Source organism: Juglans microcarpa x Juglans regia, chromosome 5D (assembly GCF_004785595.1).
Source record: "Juglans microcarpa x Juglans regia isolate MS1-56 chromosome 5D, Jm3101_v1.0, whole genome shotgun sequence".
Classification (NCBI taxonomy): domain Eukaryota; kingdom Viridiplantae; phylum Streptophyta; class Magnoliopsida; order Fagales; family Juglandaceae; genus Juglans; species Juglans microcarpa x Juglans regia.
In genome coordinates, this window is record NC_054602.1 from 12,088,173 (window position 1) to 12,104,958 (window position 16,786).

Genomic DNA, 16,786 nt, shown 5'->3' on the forward strand with positions numbered 1-16,786 from the left:
TTCATTTACTTTTTATTTTTATTTACTTTGATTTTTATCATATAAGCAAATTTATTTTATTGGTCATCATTTAAAATATATATATTTCATTTTTTTTAAAAAAATATCTTTAAATTATTTTTAAACCAATTTTTTCATATTTTATTTTATTTTTAATTTTTATTTGACTTATATATTTTTGTATTACGTGTATAGGACTGAATTATTTTACATTATATATAAAAATAAATTATAAATATAAAAAAATATTGATATTGTAAATTTATTGGTAGAAATGAAATATTTAAAAAGAATAAAAAATAGAATATTTAAATGATATAGAGAAAAAATAAATAAGCTGATGGATGACATATTGTAAAAGTCAATATGTAAAATAGAAAAAGTGAATTTTGGTGATGTATTTTAAAAGATAAGATAAATAATCTATTGAGAGTGTTCTAAATAGATTTTTTTTTTTTATAAGTGTCCTAAGTAAATTATTAATGACTTGAATACGTATATTCTATTGGATACATATACTCTCTTTTTTTTTTTAAACAAATTTGATTGCACACCCATTATGTTATACATATCTTTGAATTAGCAATTTAGCTGAGAGTTTTTTTTCTAAGAAATAACACCGTTTTTACTTATTTAGAAATAACTCCTTCTGTCAATTTTTTTAATCCATCAACATTAACGAAAAACACATGACTCAATCAGAACTTGCAACATGTCATCATAATCTTTTTAAGAATAAATCAAATCCTTTTAACAAAAATTCATTTTAATAAGTAAATGGACAAGGGACAATGCCAAAATTTTCTGATGAACTTTGCCGAATTTATTCTCCATAAGATTTCTACTGATTTTAGTTGTGATTTGCGTAAGATGGGTCTTACAAAACATCTATTGATAGAGACGAAGATGTTTACATTATCATTAAAAGAGGTAGTTGTCTACGCATCACTGAGAGGAGTCGAAAGACCTCTAAGGAGATGGTTTCCAGTCAAAGCAGTGCTCATTGGCTGGCCAACATAGTAGAAGATTGCACCTCATCGGCGGGAAGAAAAACTTTCTATAACTCGTATCGGGATGGCTCGAAGGCTTTATTTGTACATCGTCACTTGAATGATTTCGGGTGTTACTTAGAAGTAACTGACTATGGTGACAATGGGCATTGTGGTCCTCTAGTGATCCGGAAAGGAATGGAAGGGGGGCTGGAAATACCTCTCAAGGGAAATGAAACATGCTCTGCCTATGTATGGTTAGGAAAACAAGAAGCTAGCGTTGGTACCACCCATGGACAAAGTAACAGACAAGGGAAAAGGGTTAGGGAGGCAGGAAATATTGTATGCAGAAGCGACGATGGCGTTGCTGGGAAATGAACGATTGTCTGGGGTGGTACAAACCACTCTTTGGTGCAACTGCAAAAGGAAAATGACAACAGAGGAAGAGCAACAGAGAATGGTCGAGGGACTATACCAGAAAGGGAGGGTGGCAGCTTGCCCCATGTTGCTTCTGTAGAAATGGAGGTGCAGGGGTCTTTTTTGGTTTGAAAGAAGTGTTTGGCCCTTTAATGAAGGCTATAAAAGCTCTTACAGCTAAATTGGATTTGGTTTCGGACCTGGGCTTGAAATGGGCTGGTAAGAGATCTAGCTCAAAATTGCTAAAACTAAAAGGACACTAGCTGAACTTAAGGCCTGATAAAGGGAAAGCTAAGTTAAATACAAGTCGGACTCGTCAAGCCCAATCCAAGTTGAAATGGTGCCTTAAAAGGACTGGGCTTTCATTTAAGAAGAGCTCCACGTCCTCTGATGGGCTAGTTGGTATGTCGGGCCTTCACCGGCAAGAGACCTTGTCGATGATCACCTTTGTAGAGGATACGGTGCATTGGTGGGGTTGTCAACATCTGTTAAGGCTTTGCAGTAGGAGATTTCAACGACGGGAGAGCCACTGTCTAGCAAAGAGGCATAAATAGATGCGTCGGCCTTCTTTGGGAGATGTCGTCCTCGACGCCGGTGGTGGAAATGCCTCAAATCCATGTTGTGGAGTTGAAGGGAGGGTCACCGAGAGGTCAAGAGCTCTACGAGAAGCCACAAACACTCTTATCAGTGACCAATGGGCAGTCGACAGACCATCATGTCGTGCAAGCATCCACTTTGGTACAATAAGACCCTCTAGCTGTCGAGAAACCATTACATGTCACTTTTGACAATGTGGGAGGCCTGGGTAATTTAGAGGAGGATGAAGTGGAGGGGGCTCTGGTTGTACTTGAGCCTGTAAGGGGCAGGTCCTCTGTTGAGGGCGACAAACCTACTCCATTGAACTCGTTCCATCCAAAGGTGTCATATTAGGTATTTAGAAAAGCCATAAAGATCAAGTATTGTGTGGGGATAACTTGTGAGGGTTTTGAAGATGAATTTTTTGGCATTACTTACAGCTATTGATGCTAGAGGTGCACAATTCAAAATTGATTCTTCACTTAATTTGGATAAGAGAGAGAGAGAGAGAGAGAGAGAGAGAGAGAGAGAGAGAGGGGGGAACTCAAGAGGCTAACATGGGCTATGAATGATGATGGGGGAGAAGAGTGCTAGCTGGGGGAGTCTCAAGGGGTGGGTAACAATCGATCATATATGAAGCCAAAAATAATTTCTTGGAACATAAGAGGGCTGAACGAACACAACAAACAGCTCCAAGTCAAAAATTTACTTCATCAATGGCAAAGGGATATCATATGTTTACAGTCAACCAAGCTAGAATTAATAACAAGGAAAATAATTTGAAGTTTGTGGGGAGGACATCATGTTGGGTGGTCGTATTTGCCTTCTAAAGAAGCATTGGTTGTGTTCCTATTATGTTTGATAAAAATGTGGTGGAAAGGTTAAAGGAATGTGTGGGCAAATATACTATATCCTGCTCCTTAGAGAATGTAGAAGATGGGTTCCAATGGGCTTTTGCATGAGTATATGGCCCCAATATTGATGCGGAACGAAGGTCACTATAGGAATAATTGGCGAGACTTCTTAGTTGGTTGGAGTTATCAAGTTGTATAGGAGGTGACTTCAATGTCTCTAATTTCCTGAATGATAGATCAGGTATGTCTCACATCACACCAGCTATGAGGGATTTTTCTGATTTCATCACAGAATAGACGTTCATGGATATTCCATTAACTGGAGGCACGTACACTTGGTCTAACATTCGTGAACTTCCATCCTGGTCTAGAATTGATAGATTTTTGCTAACTCCAGATTGAGAGTTACATTATCCGAATCACTCGGCGAAGGCGAAGGTTATTTAGGGTATGCTTAGATCATTTCTCTATCCTCCTAGACTATGGGGGCATCCAAGGAGGAAAAATGTATTTTAAATTCAAAAATATGTGGTTTAAATCTAACGATTTTGTAGACAGCGTTCGACAATAGTGGTCTTCCTATGATTTCCAAGGCTCTCCAAGTTTCATAATGGCAAGAAAGCTAAAAGCATTGAAACATTATTTGAAACAATGAAATGAACAAGTATTTGGCATGTACTTCTAAAATGTCGTTCCCTTCTAGAGGAGCTACAAGGTCTAGAGGGCGAGGAGGAGGCTAGAACTCTCTCTGAACTTGAGAAAGCTCGCAAGAGTCAAGTAGTCACCGAACTTGAAAGAGTAATATTGATGGAGAAGATCTCTTGGAGACAGAAATCAATGGCACTCTTGCTCAAGGAGGGAGATAAGTGCACAAATTTTTTCCATAGGGTGGCAAATTTACATTGGAGGAACAACGCTATTGATACGTTGTTGATAAATGGAGCAGTTTCTTCAAATCAAATCAGTCAATCATCAAGAACCACATCGCATAGTATTATGAACATCTCCTAGCTGAACAACATGTAACGCCCCGATCCCAGAGGAGTCAGAGAGTTACTACCTTTCACTTAAAATCATATATTACAATACAGATGTAAACTCCAATTTCTCAATTACACATATATCTCATTGTTTTAAACCAACTACCTCAATATCATTAAAGTAAGACACCACTAAGCCTCAAAATAAACGTTAACCTTTCAAAATATCAAATCGACAGAACAAAACAAAACTACTAAATAAACTCTCCAATAATCAAAATACCCTCTTTGTACTTAATTTGCTATGCTCACACAACCTTACCCATGCTTTTTATTCTTGATCCTCAGCTGAAATATCCAAAACATCTGAAAATATTGTAGAGATAAGGGGTGAATTATCAACAACTCAGTATGCAAAAAAATATGCTAGTATATAAATATGAGTCTTTTTAGAGAGTTCAGTATGTGGAAACAAAATATTTCAGTTTCAATATGCAGATCTCGAAACTTGTTATCAGAAAATCAGAGCGACATTTCAAACTGTTCATATTCAAAGACCCTTAGGCATAACATGACTGAACATTTTCATCTTATCATATCATTTCATATCGTATCGTATCGTATCATATCATATCATATCACCATATCATATCATATATCATATTTAACCCTCATGGTAGGGTTGTGCTATCCTCAGTGGCCAAACCAGATAATATCAAAATGTAAAACTTTTCCTTATTCATTCTCAGAGCCATGAGTGTGCACACATAAAAAAAAAAAAAATCACTTTTTTTCCAAAGTAGGTGCACTCATATCATATCAAAAGTGTTGGTACCAACCATATAACATAATCATCATATCAAAACCAGAATCAGAATTATAACAGAATCAGAAAGTCATGCTAAAAGTTTTTCAGATGCATATCATATCAAACAGAATGTTGAACATATTCATGTCATTTCACACAGTCAAAAACGAATTTGGAACATCTTGATATAACATGTACAAAATTCTCAGATTTCATATTCGCTCTTTTGCACATTTCATAAAACAACATATCAAAATATTGCTCATGCCTACACTAGTCATGTTAGAAACATTTTCTCTTTCATACAGATTTCATGCGTAATGCATAACACGTAATTGTGATTATTTTTCACATTTCTTTTCAAAACATATCATGCACAATTTCATAAATCAACCTCAGTTCATTTTCTTTTTATGCAAAGTCTGGCATAAGAACCCTGCTTACCTCGACTTTTTAATTTTTCTAAATTTTCTCACAACAGTCTCGAGCGAGTAATAATTGTCACCTATAAATAAGCACAAAATTTGGAATTAAGCACATAATTTGCAAATTAAAAACCTAAAATGCTTAAAACCTCATATATCCTGAACCTAAAATTCTCTTATCCTAAAATATGGTTGTTTCCAAAATATTTTAATTTTCACATATCTTCTCTAAACCATCACATGATTAAACTCTAATATATATATATATATATATATATATATATATATATTTATATATATATATATATTTAACATCGAAAAACTCGGATTTGCTTATTCCACCAAGGATCAAGGATTAAAAGTAAACCCATGATTACCTGAAACACTTAACACATGAAATCTAATTCCACCTCTTCTTAAGCCTACCACCTAATTCGCCAAATAATCACACATTTTAACCCTACAATATCTCCTCATCCCAACATCCATTTTTCTCTTAATTTTAAGGTTTAAATTAAAATAATCAACCTTAAATAGTTTATGCAAGCTTGCATGTTTAAACCCATGACCCAAAATATTCATACACTGTAACCTATGCATGTTAACGTTAATCTTAAGCTTAGAGAGAGGGAGAGGGAGAAAGAGAGTGGAAATTACTGAGAGGGGTGGTTTGTCTTAGACTGTGCAACCGTGAGGTGGGAAGGGTGGTTCGTGGTCGGTGTCCGATGATGGAGACTTGCTGGCGAGTAGCGATGGCCAAAACTATAGGTGGTTAGAAACGTGATATCCAAGAGGGAGAGAGATTGTGTGTGTAGCGACGGTGGCCTACAGTGCTCTTATTGTGCTTAAACTATGGCAATCATAAGGTGGAGGCTTGGGCGGCGTTTTCTGTGGAGTTGGGTGGTTGAGGATGCTTGCGGGATTGCTATACATTTTTGTCGTGCATGGGGAAGGAATTGTGCTCTGTTTTTTGTGAGAGGAAACAGGGGCCTATCTTGTGTCGGTGGAAGGAGCAGCAAGGTGGCTAGCCGATGGTTGGGAAGTGAACGGAGACGGGTGGTACTAGGCTATCCGTGGAGGCTGTGCTGAGTGTGGTTTTTCCCTGTGAGCCAGAGCGACCGAGTCTCCATCAACGTGAGTCTTCGATGCCGTTGGCTAATGGTGGTTGTCGTGGTTTAGTGGTGTTATGGCTTGGAGCAGTAGCGGAAGAGGAAGCTTTGGGCAGCGGCTTGTCGTGTGAAAGAAACGGCTTACGATGGTGTTTATAAGGGCGAAAAGTGCATCCTTTGTTTTAGGTCATATAAAGTAGAGGCTTTCGTGGCTCAAGGTTCATGCGCAAGGGAAGGCTAGAGCTTTCTCTGCCATTTGGTTTGGCTTAAAAGGTGGTGGTGTTTGAGTCCATTACGGATGCCTACTGCAAGCGGTGGAGAGGGACTAGAAGCAGGGATGCCCGCACAGGTTGGAGTGACATCACGAAGCTACTGGGTGATGCAAAATCATGGGTTGTGAGCCTCATTTGCTATGAGAAGGTGCTTTCGTGGATTGGCCGTGCGGTGGTGGTTTTTCTGAGGTGAGCATTACTTTGTGGTGTCTTAGGCTATTGATGGTTTCTAGGTTGTTTACGGGGAGATCGAGAGAGAGAGAGGTTAAACAGCAAGGGTGATTTCCAAGTGAGCAACGTGGGAGAAATGGTGAGAAGAGAGAGTCCATGGAGGGAAGTGGGGAGAAATGGTGAGATGAAAAATTGATAGGGATGAGAGAAATACGGGGAGGAAAAAGATTGAGAAATCGTTGGGGGAATGAGGAGGGAGAAAAGAGTAAATAAATTGACTTATCAAAACGACATCGTTTTATAAGCGGGTTGGGCTTCTCTGGGGGCCTGGGTGTTACACAACATCCTTGGAGACCGACAGTAGATTGACTAACTTTTTCAGCATTAGATCAATGTATGACTAACTTGAGAGGCCCTTTGAAGAAGATGAAGTACGCAAAGTAGTCTAAGGTATGGCTAGCGACAAGGCCCCAAGATCTTATGGATTCACAATGGACTTTTTCCAAACTTGTTGGGAAGTAATAAAGGGCGACCTAAGGCAGGTATTTCAAGATTTCCATAATAATGCTAGATTTGAAAAAAGTCTGAATGCTACATTTTTAGCACTCATTCCTAAAAAGGTGGGATCAGTGGATGGTCGGGGTTACCGTCCCATTAGCCTTGTGAATGAGGTCTACAAGATTCTCTCCAAGGTGCAAGCGAACCGATTGAGTATAGTGATGGACAAGCTAATCTCGAAGCCGCAAAACGCATTTATTAAAGGTAGACAGATTTTGAATTTGGTTTTAATCGCTAATGAAGTGTTGGATGGATGACTCAAATCTCGAGAACAAGGATTACTATGCAAACTAGATATGGAAAAAGTCTATGAGCATGTAAATTGGAAGTTCTTACTTTATCTACTTGAAAAATGTGGTTTTGGAGAGAAATTGTTGAATTGGGTAGAATTCTACATCTCAATTGCCAGCTTTTGTCTTGGTAAATGGTTCACCAGTAGGGTTTTTTGACTCATCCTATGGCTTGAGACATGGGGATCTACTCTCTCCATTACTCTTTTTATTTGTCATGGAAGCTCTTAGTAAAATGATTGCAGGTCTTGTAGAGAGTGGTTTTCTCTATGGTTTGCAAATGATACTTTCATTTTATGTGGACCTAATAATGGGCAGATCCAATATTTGAGGACTCTACTTCTCTATTTTGATGTTGTCTCAGGTTTGAGAGTTAACCTCTTAAAGTCTAAAATGGTACCGGTGGGGACTGTTCCTGATGTGGCAACTCTAGCCTTTCTTTTGGGATGTAAAGTATCTTCTCTACCCCTGAAGTATCTGGGCTTATCCTTGGGCGCTGCCTTTAAATCAGAGCAAATTTGGGATGTAGTGATTGTGAAGGTGGAACGTAGACTAGCATCTTGGAAGAGGTTGTATTTGTCCAAAGGTGGTAGGCTCACCTTGATTAAAAGTACACAATCCAACTTACCCACTTATTTTTTGTCCTTGCTCCCGTTACTGGCAAAGGTTGCAAAATTTCTTAAGAAGCTACAACGCGACTTTTTATGGAGTGGTTTAGAGGACGAGTTTAAATTTCATTTGGTTAATTGGTCAATGATTTGTAGTCCAACTTCAGGGGGTGGACTAGGAATTCGTAACTTGATGAAGTTCAACCAAGCTTTATTGGGTAAACGGTTGTGGCGGTATCAACATGAAATGGGGCCCCTATGGAAGTCTGTTATAGATGTGCAGGTTTGGGAGACATGGGGTGATTGGTGTTCGAATGAGGTATATGGCCCATATGGGGTGGGTTTGTGGAAATACATTAGGAATGGTTGGGAGATGTTCAGGAGACATACACATTTTGTAGCGGATGATGGCTCTCTTGTCAGATTTTGGTATGACAACTGGTGTGGTGAACAAAGCCTCAAATATACTTTTCCTGCCATATTTGAGCTTGCACAAGTGAAGGATGCAACGATAACGGACCCCTTAGTGTTTTCTAGTGGCTCCCCTCAATGGAGTGTTGATTTCATTAGGGCAGCCCAAAACTGGGAGTTGGAGATGATCACAGAGTTCTATGGGCACTATATTCTGTACGTATGACTGAGGGCATCATGGATAGGATGATTTGGAGTCCATCTAAGAAAGGCAAGTTCATTGTCATATCTTTTCACAAAGTTTTAACGAGCCCAAGCATGCACACATTTTCATTGAAGAGCATTTGGCAGACAAAAGCTCATTCAAAAGCTATTTTTTTTGTTTGGACAACAGCATTGGGTAGAATTATCACCACTGATAACTGAGGAAACATCAGATAATGGTATTGGATTGGTATTGTATGTGCAAGAAAGATAGGGAATCGATAGATCATCTGTTTCTACATTGTGAGGTGGCGAGGAACATGTGAGATTACTACTTTACAAGACTCGGTTTATCATGGATCATGCCTTTTAATTTGTTGGATTTTCTAGCTAGCTGAAGAGGTCTCCGCGGTAATTTACAAGTCGTGAGAAGAGAATGGAGGAGCTGGAAGTTTTTCTTTTTAAAACATTGTTCTTAGGGTTGTAAATGAATCAGTCTGTTCGATAGCTTGCTCGGTACTCACTTGATTAAACTCGAATCGAACTCGACTCGTGAAAAAAAAAGCTCGTTCGTGAAAGTAAATATCCACTCAAATTGTAAATAACACATACCCGATAAAACTCGACTCGACTCGACTTGGCTAAGGCTCGTTAAGGCTCGCTCGTTTATGCTTGAGTCGACTCGTTAGCTCGACTCAATTAAAACTCATTCATATATTGATAAATATATACATACACCTATGTGTACACACACACACATATATATATATGTAGCAACTAATAATAGAAGCATACCACTTTTATAATTAAATATATAATATGTAATCTAATTAGTTATGTCTATATAGTGAATATACTTCATAAGTATATTTTATAATTTTTATAATAATTAGTCGATAAAATTTAATAATTTCATATACTAGTATGTGAGAACTATATATGAAATAGATATATGCTATCATATTAAGTGTATGTATTAATAATATATATAGGCATATAATATATTATTGTTTTGGATAAATATCAACTAGTTAAATATTAATTATTTATAAATTTTTTAAAATTTTATAATTTAATAGAGGTTCTACTTGTTAGTTGTATAAATTTAATATTAGATTATTTATTTATTTATTAATTATAAAATCTTATTCAAAAAATAAAAAAATAAACAGTTCGAGCTTGAGCTCGGTTCGACTCGAACTCATTTGTGGGACGAGCTAAAGCTTAAGTTCGAGTTGAAAGTTTAGCTTATCGAGTCGAGTTCGAACAAAGAATAAAAACAAATCTTGAGAGCTAGAGTATTTTGAGTCAAGCCGAGCTCGGCAAGCCAAAGACCAGCTTGGCTCGGCTCGATTATAACTCTGATTGTTCTCATGGGTAGGGGTCATTGTATATAACAAACTAAATGTCCATGACTTTTTTACTATCAGTTGTAAACTCTAGTTAGGTATTTCTCATATATACTACTTATATACTTAGGCTTTGTCTACTCTTATGAATAAAATACATTGATTACCGACCAAACAAAAAATAAGTAAATGGACAAGGAATCCATGTTCCTCACTCCTCAGCCAAGCCATGAAAGTGACCACTAAAACAACGATTTTGTAATCCAATTAGTGGATTTTTCATATCCAATTATGATTCTCAAAAAAAGATCCAGCAATTTTATCTTGTAACAATCTGATCCAAAATTTATTAGGAATGAAAGATGAATAAATTATTAGGCCTAAAATAGAGTTAATGGGCCATATTAAATAAGTTAATTTTATTGAAATGTAGTTAGGCCCATAGGCTCGAAACTTTATTTTAAAATCGCTAAGGTGTAGTTGATGATTTTGGAGAATATCAAGGGACCAATATTATACAAGCCCAAATTAGATTAGTCGGGTAATTTTGGAAAGATCCCGGGCTCATAAATTATTGTGGTGATGTAATACCCAGGACCCAAGACCCAAGCCCACAACACAGGCCCAGGCCCACGAAGATCCTAATCATGGAGACTCCCAAACGGCGTCGTTTAGGTATGTCCCCTCTCCCTTTTCAATTTTCTTCTTCCCGACAATTCCTCCTCCACTCCCAAATTTTTCTCTCCCCATTCCCTATCTTCCCACGTTATTGCAGTTTTTTTTTTTCATTTTGCCTCACCCTCATTTTGCTCTCAACAGACCACTCTCTCTCTCTAAGTGCAAATCACATTCTCTCTCCCTCTCCTATGAATTTTCATGATTGTGGGTGATTCAGTTGTGCAGCAATTTGTGGGCTTTCAAAATTTGTATCGTCGTCGAGTCTCCTTACCAAAACAGTGCCGAACGACGATAAGCCCTTCTTTCACTCACTGTTTATTTTCACTCAAGCACACACACTCCAATTTTCACTCACAATCTTTTCCACAGATCATTCCTCCCTGCCATGCTTGACCAAGCTAGACGACGTTGCTTCTATTTCTTCCGTGCCCCACCCCTGCAAGTACTCTTTCTCTCTCTCTCTCTCTCTTGGTTCAGTGATGTAATAGTTTAAAATTATCAGTGAGACTGATGTGATCTTGTTAGATTATCAGTACATTAAAGCCCCGTGTGTGGGGTTTCTGTTGTCAAAGCATACGTTGTCGTGAGTTCATCTTAGCCAAGACCATCGCATATTTTTTCCCTCTTTGGTGAGTTTTGTCACATGGCCCCTAACAGAGGCTACTCTGTCGTACGGTACCACCGATTTAAATTTGGATCAAACATGACTACTTTATATCACAGGACGTCTCCAATGCCCTAGACAATATTGTTTCACCCTCTAATTCCATGGGGTCATTACATGTGATTAGGTACGATATTCAGAATATTATGCGCATTTTTGGAATATGTTACATAAGTGATATGAATGTTTGAAAGTTGTTGGAACTTTAAATGAGTTATGTTGAAGGTTGGAATCTATAAATGGTGTTGTTTCTTGTTGGGTTTCTGTCTAATATGTTGGAAGTCTCGAATTTGTGGAGTTGTGAGTAGAGGAGACTTAATGTGTGCTTTTGTGGGGTTGAGTTGTTGGTTTTTGGGGTTTGCAGGGTGGACTATTTGGTTGATATGTGTATGTCTAGTTTAATATATGGCTGTTATGTTTGACGTGTACAGTTGGTTGAGTTTTTATGCGCACTGTGTAGCTAGGAGTGGCTGGTTGGGTTGTTTTAATTGTTGGAAAATGTGGTTGTTATGCTTGATGTGCTTTTGACGTAATAGTCAAGGCAGTTGGGTTATTTGACATGTTAGGAGTGAGTTGTTTGGCTTCAACATGCGGTGGTTTTGCTTAATGGGTGTATGATGAATTAACTACTAGTTATGGGCTTATGTTAATCCACCTTTAGAATGTTGTAGTTGCTGTATTTGAGTAGGTTTGGTGTTTGTGTAAGTTATTAATATGTCAATGCTTATTCTTTGGTATAGGTGTTGAGATTGCTAGAGTTCAAACTCAAGATTTAGACAATACACTACGAGAGTCAGGTAAGCGGGGTTCATATGCTGAACTTTGCATAAAAGAAATGAATTGGGGTTGATTTTGAAATTATGCATGCTTGTTTTGAAAAGAAATGTGAAAACAACCCCAGTCATGTATTCTGCATTACTCATGAAGCTCTATATAAGAAGATAATATTTTCTGTCATGACTAGTGTAGACATGAACAAAGTTTTGACATTCTGTTTCTGAACTTTGCAAAAAGAGCGAATATGAAATTTGAAAATTTATGCATGTGATGTGAAGATGTTCTAAATATATTGTTGAATATGTGAAATTATCTGAATCTGTTCAGTACTTTATTTTGATATGATATGGCATTTGAGAAACCTTTTACATGACTTTCTGATTTTGTATCTGATATTGTTTCTATTATGTTTCGTTAAGACCTCACCACAAGTGATAATAGTGGTATACAACCCTACTACAATTAATAGTAGTGGTATATAGCCTTGCCACGAGTAATAGTAGTGGTATACGACCCTATTACGGGTAATAGTAGTGGTATAGGCCCTGTCACGGGTAACAATAGTGGTATACGGCCCTGCCACAGGTAATAATAGTGATATACGGTCTTGCTACAGGTTATAATAGTGGCCTCTGTTTGAGTGCACACCACTTGGTGATAGAGTGATTTATAGCCTTCTTGGCTATTCGCAAATGCACAACCCTACCACAGGGTTAAACATGACCTCTGTTATGATATGATGCTTTGATATGACGATGATGAAACTCAGTTATGCTATGCCAAATGATACTTTATAAGAATATTTTTGAACTCTTTCTCATATTTTTTATAACATGTTTGATTTATTCATTCTGAAAGTAAAAATATTTTGTTATGCATTCTAAAGTCTGTAAATGCTTGTGTTTAGATACTAATATATGTTTTTTGCTTACTGAGTTGTTGATAATTCAACCCTTATTTCTACAATATTTCATAGGACTTTGATGATTTAGCTGAGGATCAGTAATAAAATGTGTGGGCAAGATTAGCCAATGATAGGAGTTGAGTACCTCAGGGTACTATTACTATTAGGGGATTTATTTTTAGTTGGATTTCAGTATGTCTAGATGGCTTATGGAGACTTATGTAAATTCTAGTTCATTTTATTATGTTATTTAAGATATGTGGAGCAGTTGATCTATTTTATTTAGTTTATTATATTGAGGATCTGATAGATTCCTATGTGTAGTTAATTGAATTAGATGAATTATGTTTGATTTGGAACCTTTGGAAATATATATATTTTGTACTGTTGGGAGATGATTTTTAGGTAATAGAAACTAACTTCTTGGACCTCTGGGTACGATACGTTACATATATAATCCAAAGTTGTTGAAAAAAATCTTCATGCCCTCTCATTTAAATCCTTGGGTAGGAAAAGATGAAACATAGTTGGATATTTAGAATTAGGCAGCCCAAATCGACAATGTCTCAATGAAGGAATGCACAACGCTGACGTGTGGGCCTCACACACCAACTAGGTTAGGGTGGAGTGACTCGTATTCGATAGATCTATATTGGGAGAATTGTTGTACAACTAAACTAATAACATGTTTATCAAAATCCGATCTATTATTTGAACTCATCGAGATCAAATGCAAGTCACTTGGAATATATGAAGTTTTTTTCCCATTTTTAATCTCCCAATCCCACTCATGTTATCTGACATACTTTTCCATGAATCAACTGATCATTAGTTTTCGGACAAATGGTCTGATGCTTTGATGTAGCACCTGCATATATATATATATATATATATATATATATATCAAATAAGGCTCTTCCTCAACTGCATGCTATTTAATCAGTGAAGGATATAAAGACAAACTCCATGCTATGTGTTAAGAATTGAGAGGGAGAATAATTCTTATGCAAAATTGCATACTTATTTGTGTATTACTTATCAAATATATAGACGTACAGCTAACTAAGTGTTGAGACATATATAAAAGTTAAGTAGACTAATTTAAACAAATTCCTAGAATTAAGGTGGCTGATTTTCTGGAGGTGGAAAATTTGAAAAAATGTCAACGGTCAATATATGGTAGCTGTCAATACTCCCCCCTCAAGTTGGCACATGGAGATCCGTAATGCCCAACTTGCGTATAAAATGATGAGAAAGATCCCATCCTAAGGCTTTTGTGAAGATATCTACAACTTGTTCAGTGGAAGATGTGTGAGTGGCTGTAAGAAGACCCTAGCGAATTTTATCACGAACGATTGGACAGTCAATCTCAATGTGTTGGCACGTTCATGGAACATGAGACTGTGCGTAATGTAGAGAGCGGATTGGTTTTCACAATGTAAGGTGAAGGGCTCGGGATGAGGAATGCCAAGGTCAGTGAGATGTTGCTTCAACCAAGTGAGTTCATAGGTGGTGACAACCATTGCTCAATATTCTGCATCGGCAGAAGACCTTACTACTGTAGTCTGTTTCTTTGTACGCCATGAGATTGGATTGGTCCCTAACTGAATTAAGTATCCGATGGTGGAACAATGGATGATGGGGCAGCTGGCCCAATCAGAATTAGTGTATGCCGTGACATGCATACATCTAGAGGAAGGGAAGAAGATGCTTTGGCCTGGGCCGCTTTTGATGTAGCAGAGAACACGAGTAGCAGCAGCCATGTGAGGAACTCGAGGAGCATACATGAACTGACTGAAAGTATTGATTGCATAGACGATGTCAGCTCGGGTGATAGTCAAATAGATGAGTCGGCCAACTAAGCGTCTGTAAGGGCAGGGATCAGGGAGGAAATCATCGTCTTCGGTGCTGAGTTTCAAGTGTTGTTCCATAGGAAAATGAGCAGTGTGGGCACAGAGTTGTCCACTGTCGGAAAGAACATCAAGAGCATATTTGTGCTGATTAAGGAAGATGCCATTGTGAAAGCGAGTAACTTCAAGTCTGAGAAAATATTTTAAAGAACCAAGGTCTTTAGTTTTGAAATGGGTGGAGATGAGTCCTTTAAAAAACTCGATCTGAGAGGTATCGTTACCAGCAACTAGTATATATTCAACATAAATAAGAACAAGGGTAATGCTAGTGGAGTTGACAAGAGTAAATAAAGAATGATCGGCCTGAAACTGATGGAAACCTGCATCAAGAAGCATAAAGGTTAGTTTAAAAAACTAGTTGCGGGAGGCTTGTTTGAGACCGTAGAGGGATTTTCTAAGCTGACAGACACGGGTCTCCCATTTATGCAATATCCAGGAGGTGGGGTCATGTAGACTAATGAAGATCGCTGTGTAAGAAGGCATTTTTGACGTCGAGTTGATGAATGATCCAATGTTTGGTGGTAGCGACTGCCAATAAGCAACAAACAGTAGTCATTTTGGCAACGGGCAAATGTCTCATGATAGTCAAGACCTTCAATCTGAGTGTAACCCTTGGCAACGGGTCAAGTTTTGTACCTATCAATGGAGTCATCGACTTTGATCTTAGTTTTGAAAACCCATTTACAACCAATGAGTTTTTTACTGGGGGAATTGTCTCAAGAGTCCAAGTAGAATTATCCTCCAAAGTACGAATTTCAGTAGACATTGCTTCACGCCAATGAGGATAGCGGATAGCATCAGAATAACAGAAGGGATCAATATAGGTGGTTAGGGCAGTTACAAAAGTAAGATGAGATTAAGAAAAACGAGAATATGAAAGAAAAACATATAGAGGATGAGCAGTACCTGAGGCATGTGTAGCAGGTGAAGGTGTCGTGGGCTCCGTGTGGAGTGTAGGACAAACATAGTCATGAAGATAGGCAGGTCAAGTGATGGTGCAACGAGGACGAGAGATGGGAGGTGAAGATGGAGAAGGCTCTGGTGGAGGAGATGGAGGTGAGGAGAGAAAAGGCTCGGATGAACCTAGGTGAGGTTCTGGAGATGGAGGATACGGTATAGGAGTTTCAGGGACAGACAATGGGAGAACAGGGTGAGAAGGAGAGAGAGTAGGAATATACTGGAAAGGGAAGTGACGTTCATAGAAAGTGACATCACGAGAATAAAAAATAGAGTGAGTGTCGAGATTGTATAGTTTGTAAGCTTTATCAGTGCTGGGATAGCCAAGAAAAACACATTTAGTGGCATGGGAGGAAAATTTGTCTTGGTGAGCATTAAGGGTTTGTGCATAGCAAAGGCACCTGAATACGCAAAGATGATCATAACTGGATGTTTTATTGAAAATAATTTCAAAAGGTGACTTATTCTGAAGAATGCGACTAGGGGTACGATTGATGAGATATGTAGCGGTAGGGACATAATCTCTCCAAAATTTTAAAGGGAGATGTGCTTGGAAACGAAGACTATAGGCAACATTTAGAAGCTGCTTGTGTTTACGCTCTGCAACACCATTTTGTTTTGGAGTTTCAACACAGGTACGTTCATGAATGACGCCATGATTTTGAATGTAAGTTTGAAATTGATGAGAAATGAATTCTTGTCCATTATCAGTGTGAATAATTTTAACAATAGTGTTGAATTGATTTTGGACAAGGGAAAAAATGTGTTAAATGAGTAAAAGCTTCAAATTAAAACGCATTAAGTAGATCTAAGTAGTACGTGAAAAATCATCAATAATTGTGAGAAAATAGTGGGCCCCAATGAAGAAATATGAT

At 37.7% G+C, this 16,786-nt stretch overlaps 1 protein-coding gene across 1 annotated transcript; it reads right to left on the minus strand.

Moving 5' to 3' along the window:
• Nucleotides 1–14,570: 14,570 nt before the first annotated feature.
• Nucleotides 14,571–15,720, minus strand: LOC121265686 (uncharacterized mitochondrial protein AtMg00810-like). Its single transcript, XM_041169373.1, has 2 exons — nt 15,591–15,720; nt 14,571–15,274 (listed from the first exon to the last, which is right to left on the minus strand). The coding sequence occupies exons 1-2, from the start codon at nt 15,718–15,720 to the stop codon at nt 14,571–14,573; spliced, it is 834 nt and encodes a 277-aa protein (XP_041025307.1).
• Nucleotides 15,721–16,786: the final 1,066 nt, after the last annotated feature.

Bases quoted from the DNA above. Each gene is read 5' to 3' on its own strand.
- LOC121265686 (XM_041169373.1), bottom strand. From the start codon at position 15,720: ATGTCTACTGAAATTCGTACTTTGGAGGATAATTCTACTTGGACTCTT. The intron at 15,275-15,590 runs GTACAAAACTTG...TTCTTGATGCAG, and splicing joins GTCGATGACTCCATTGATAG to GTTTCCATCAGTTTCAGGCC.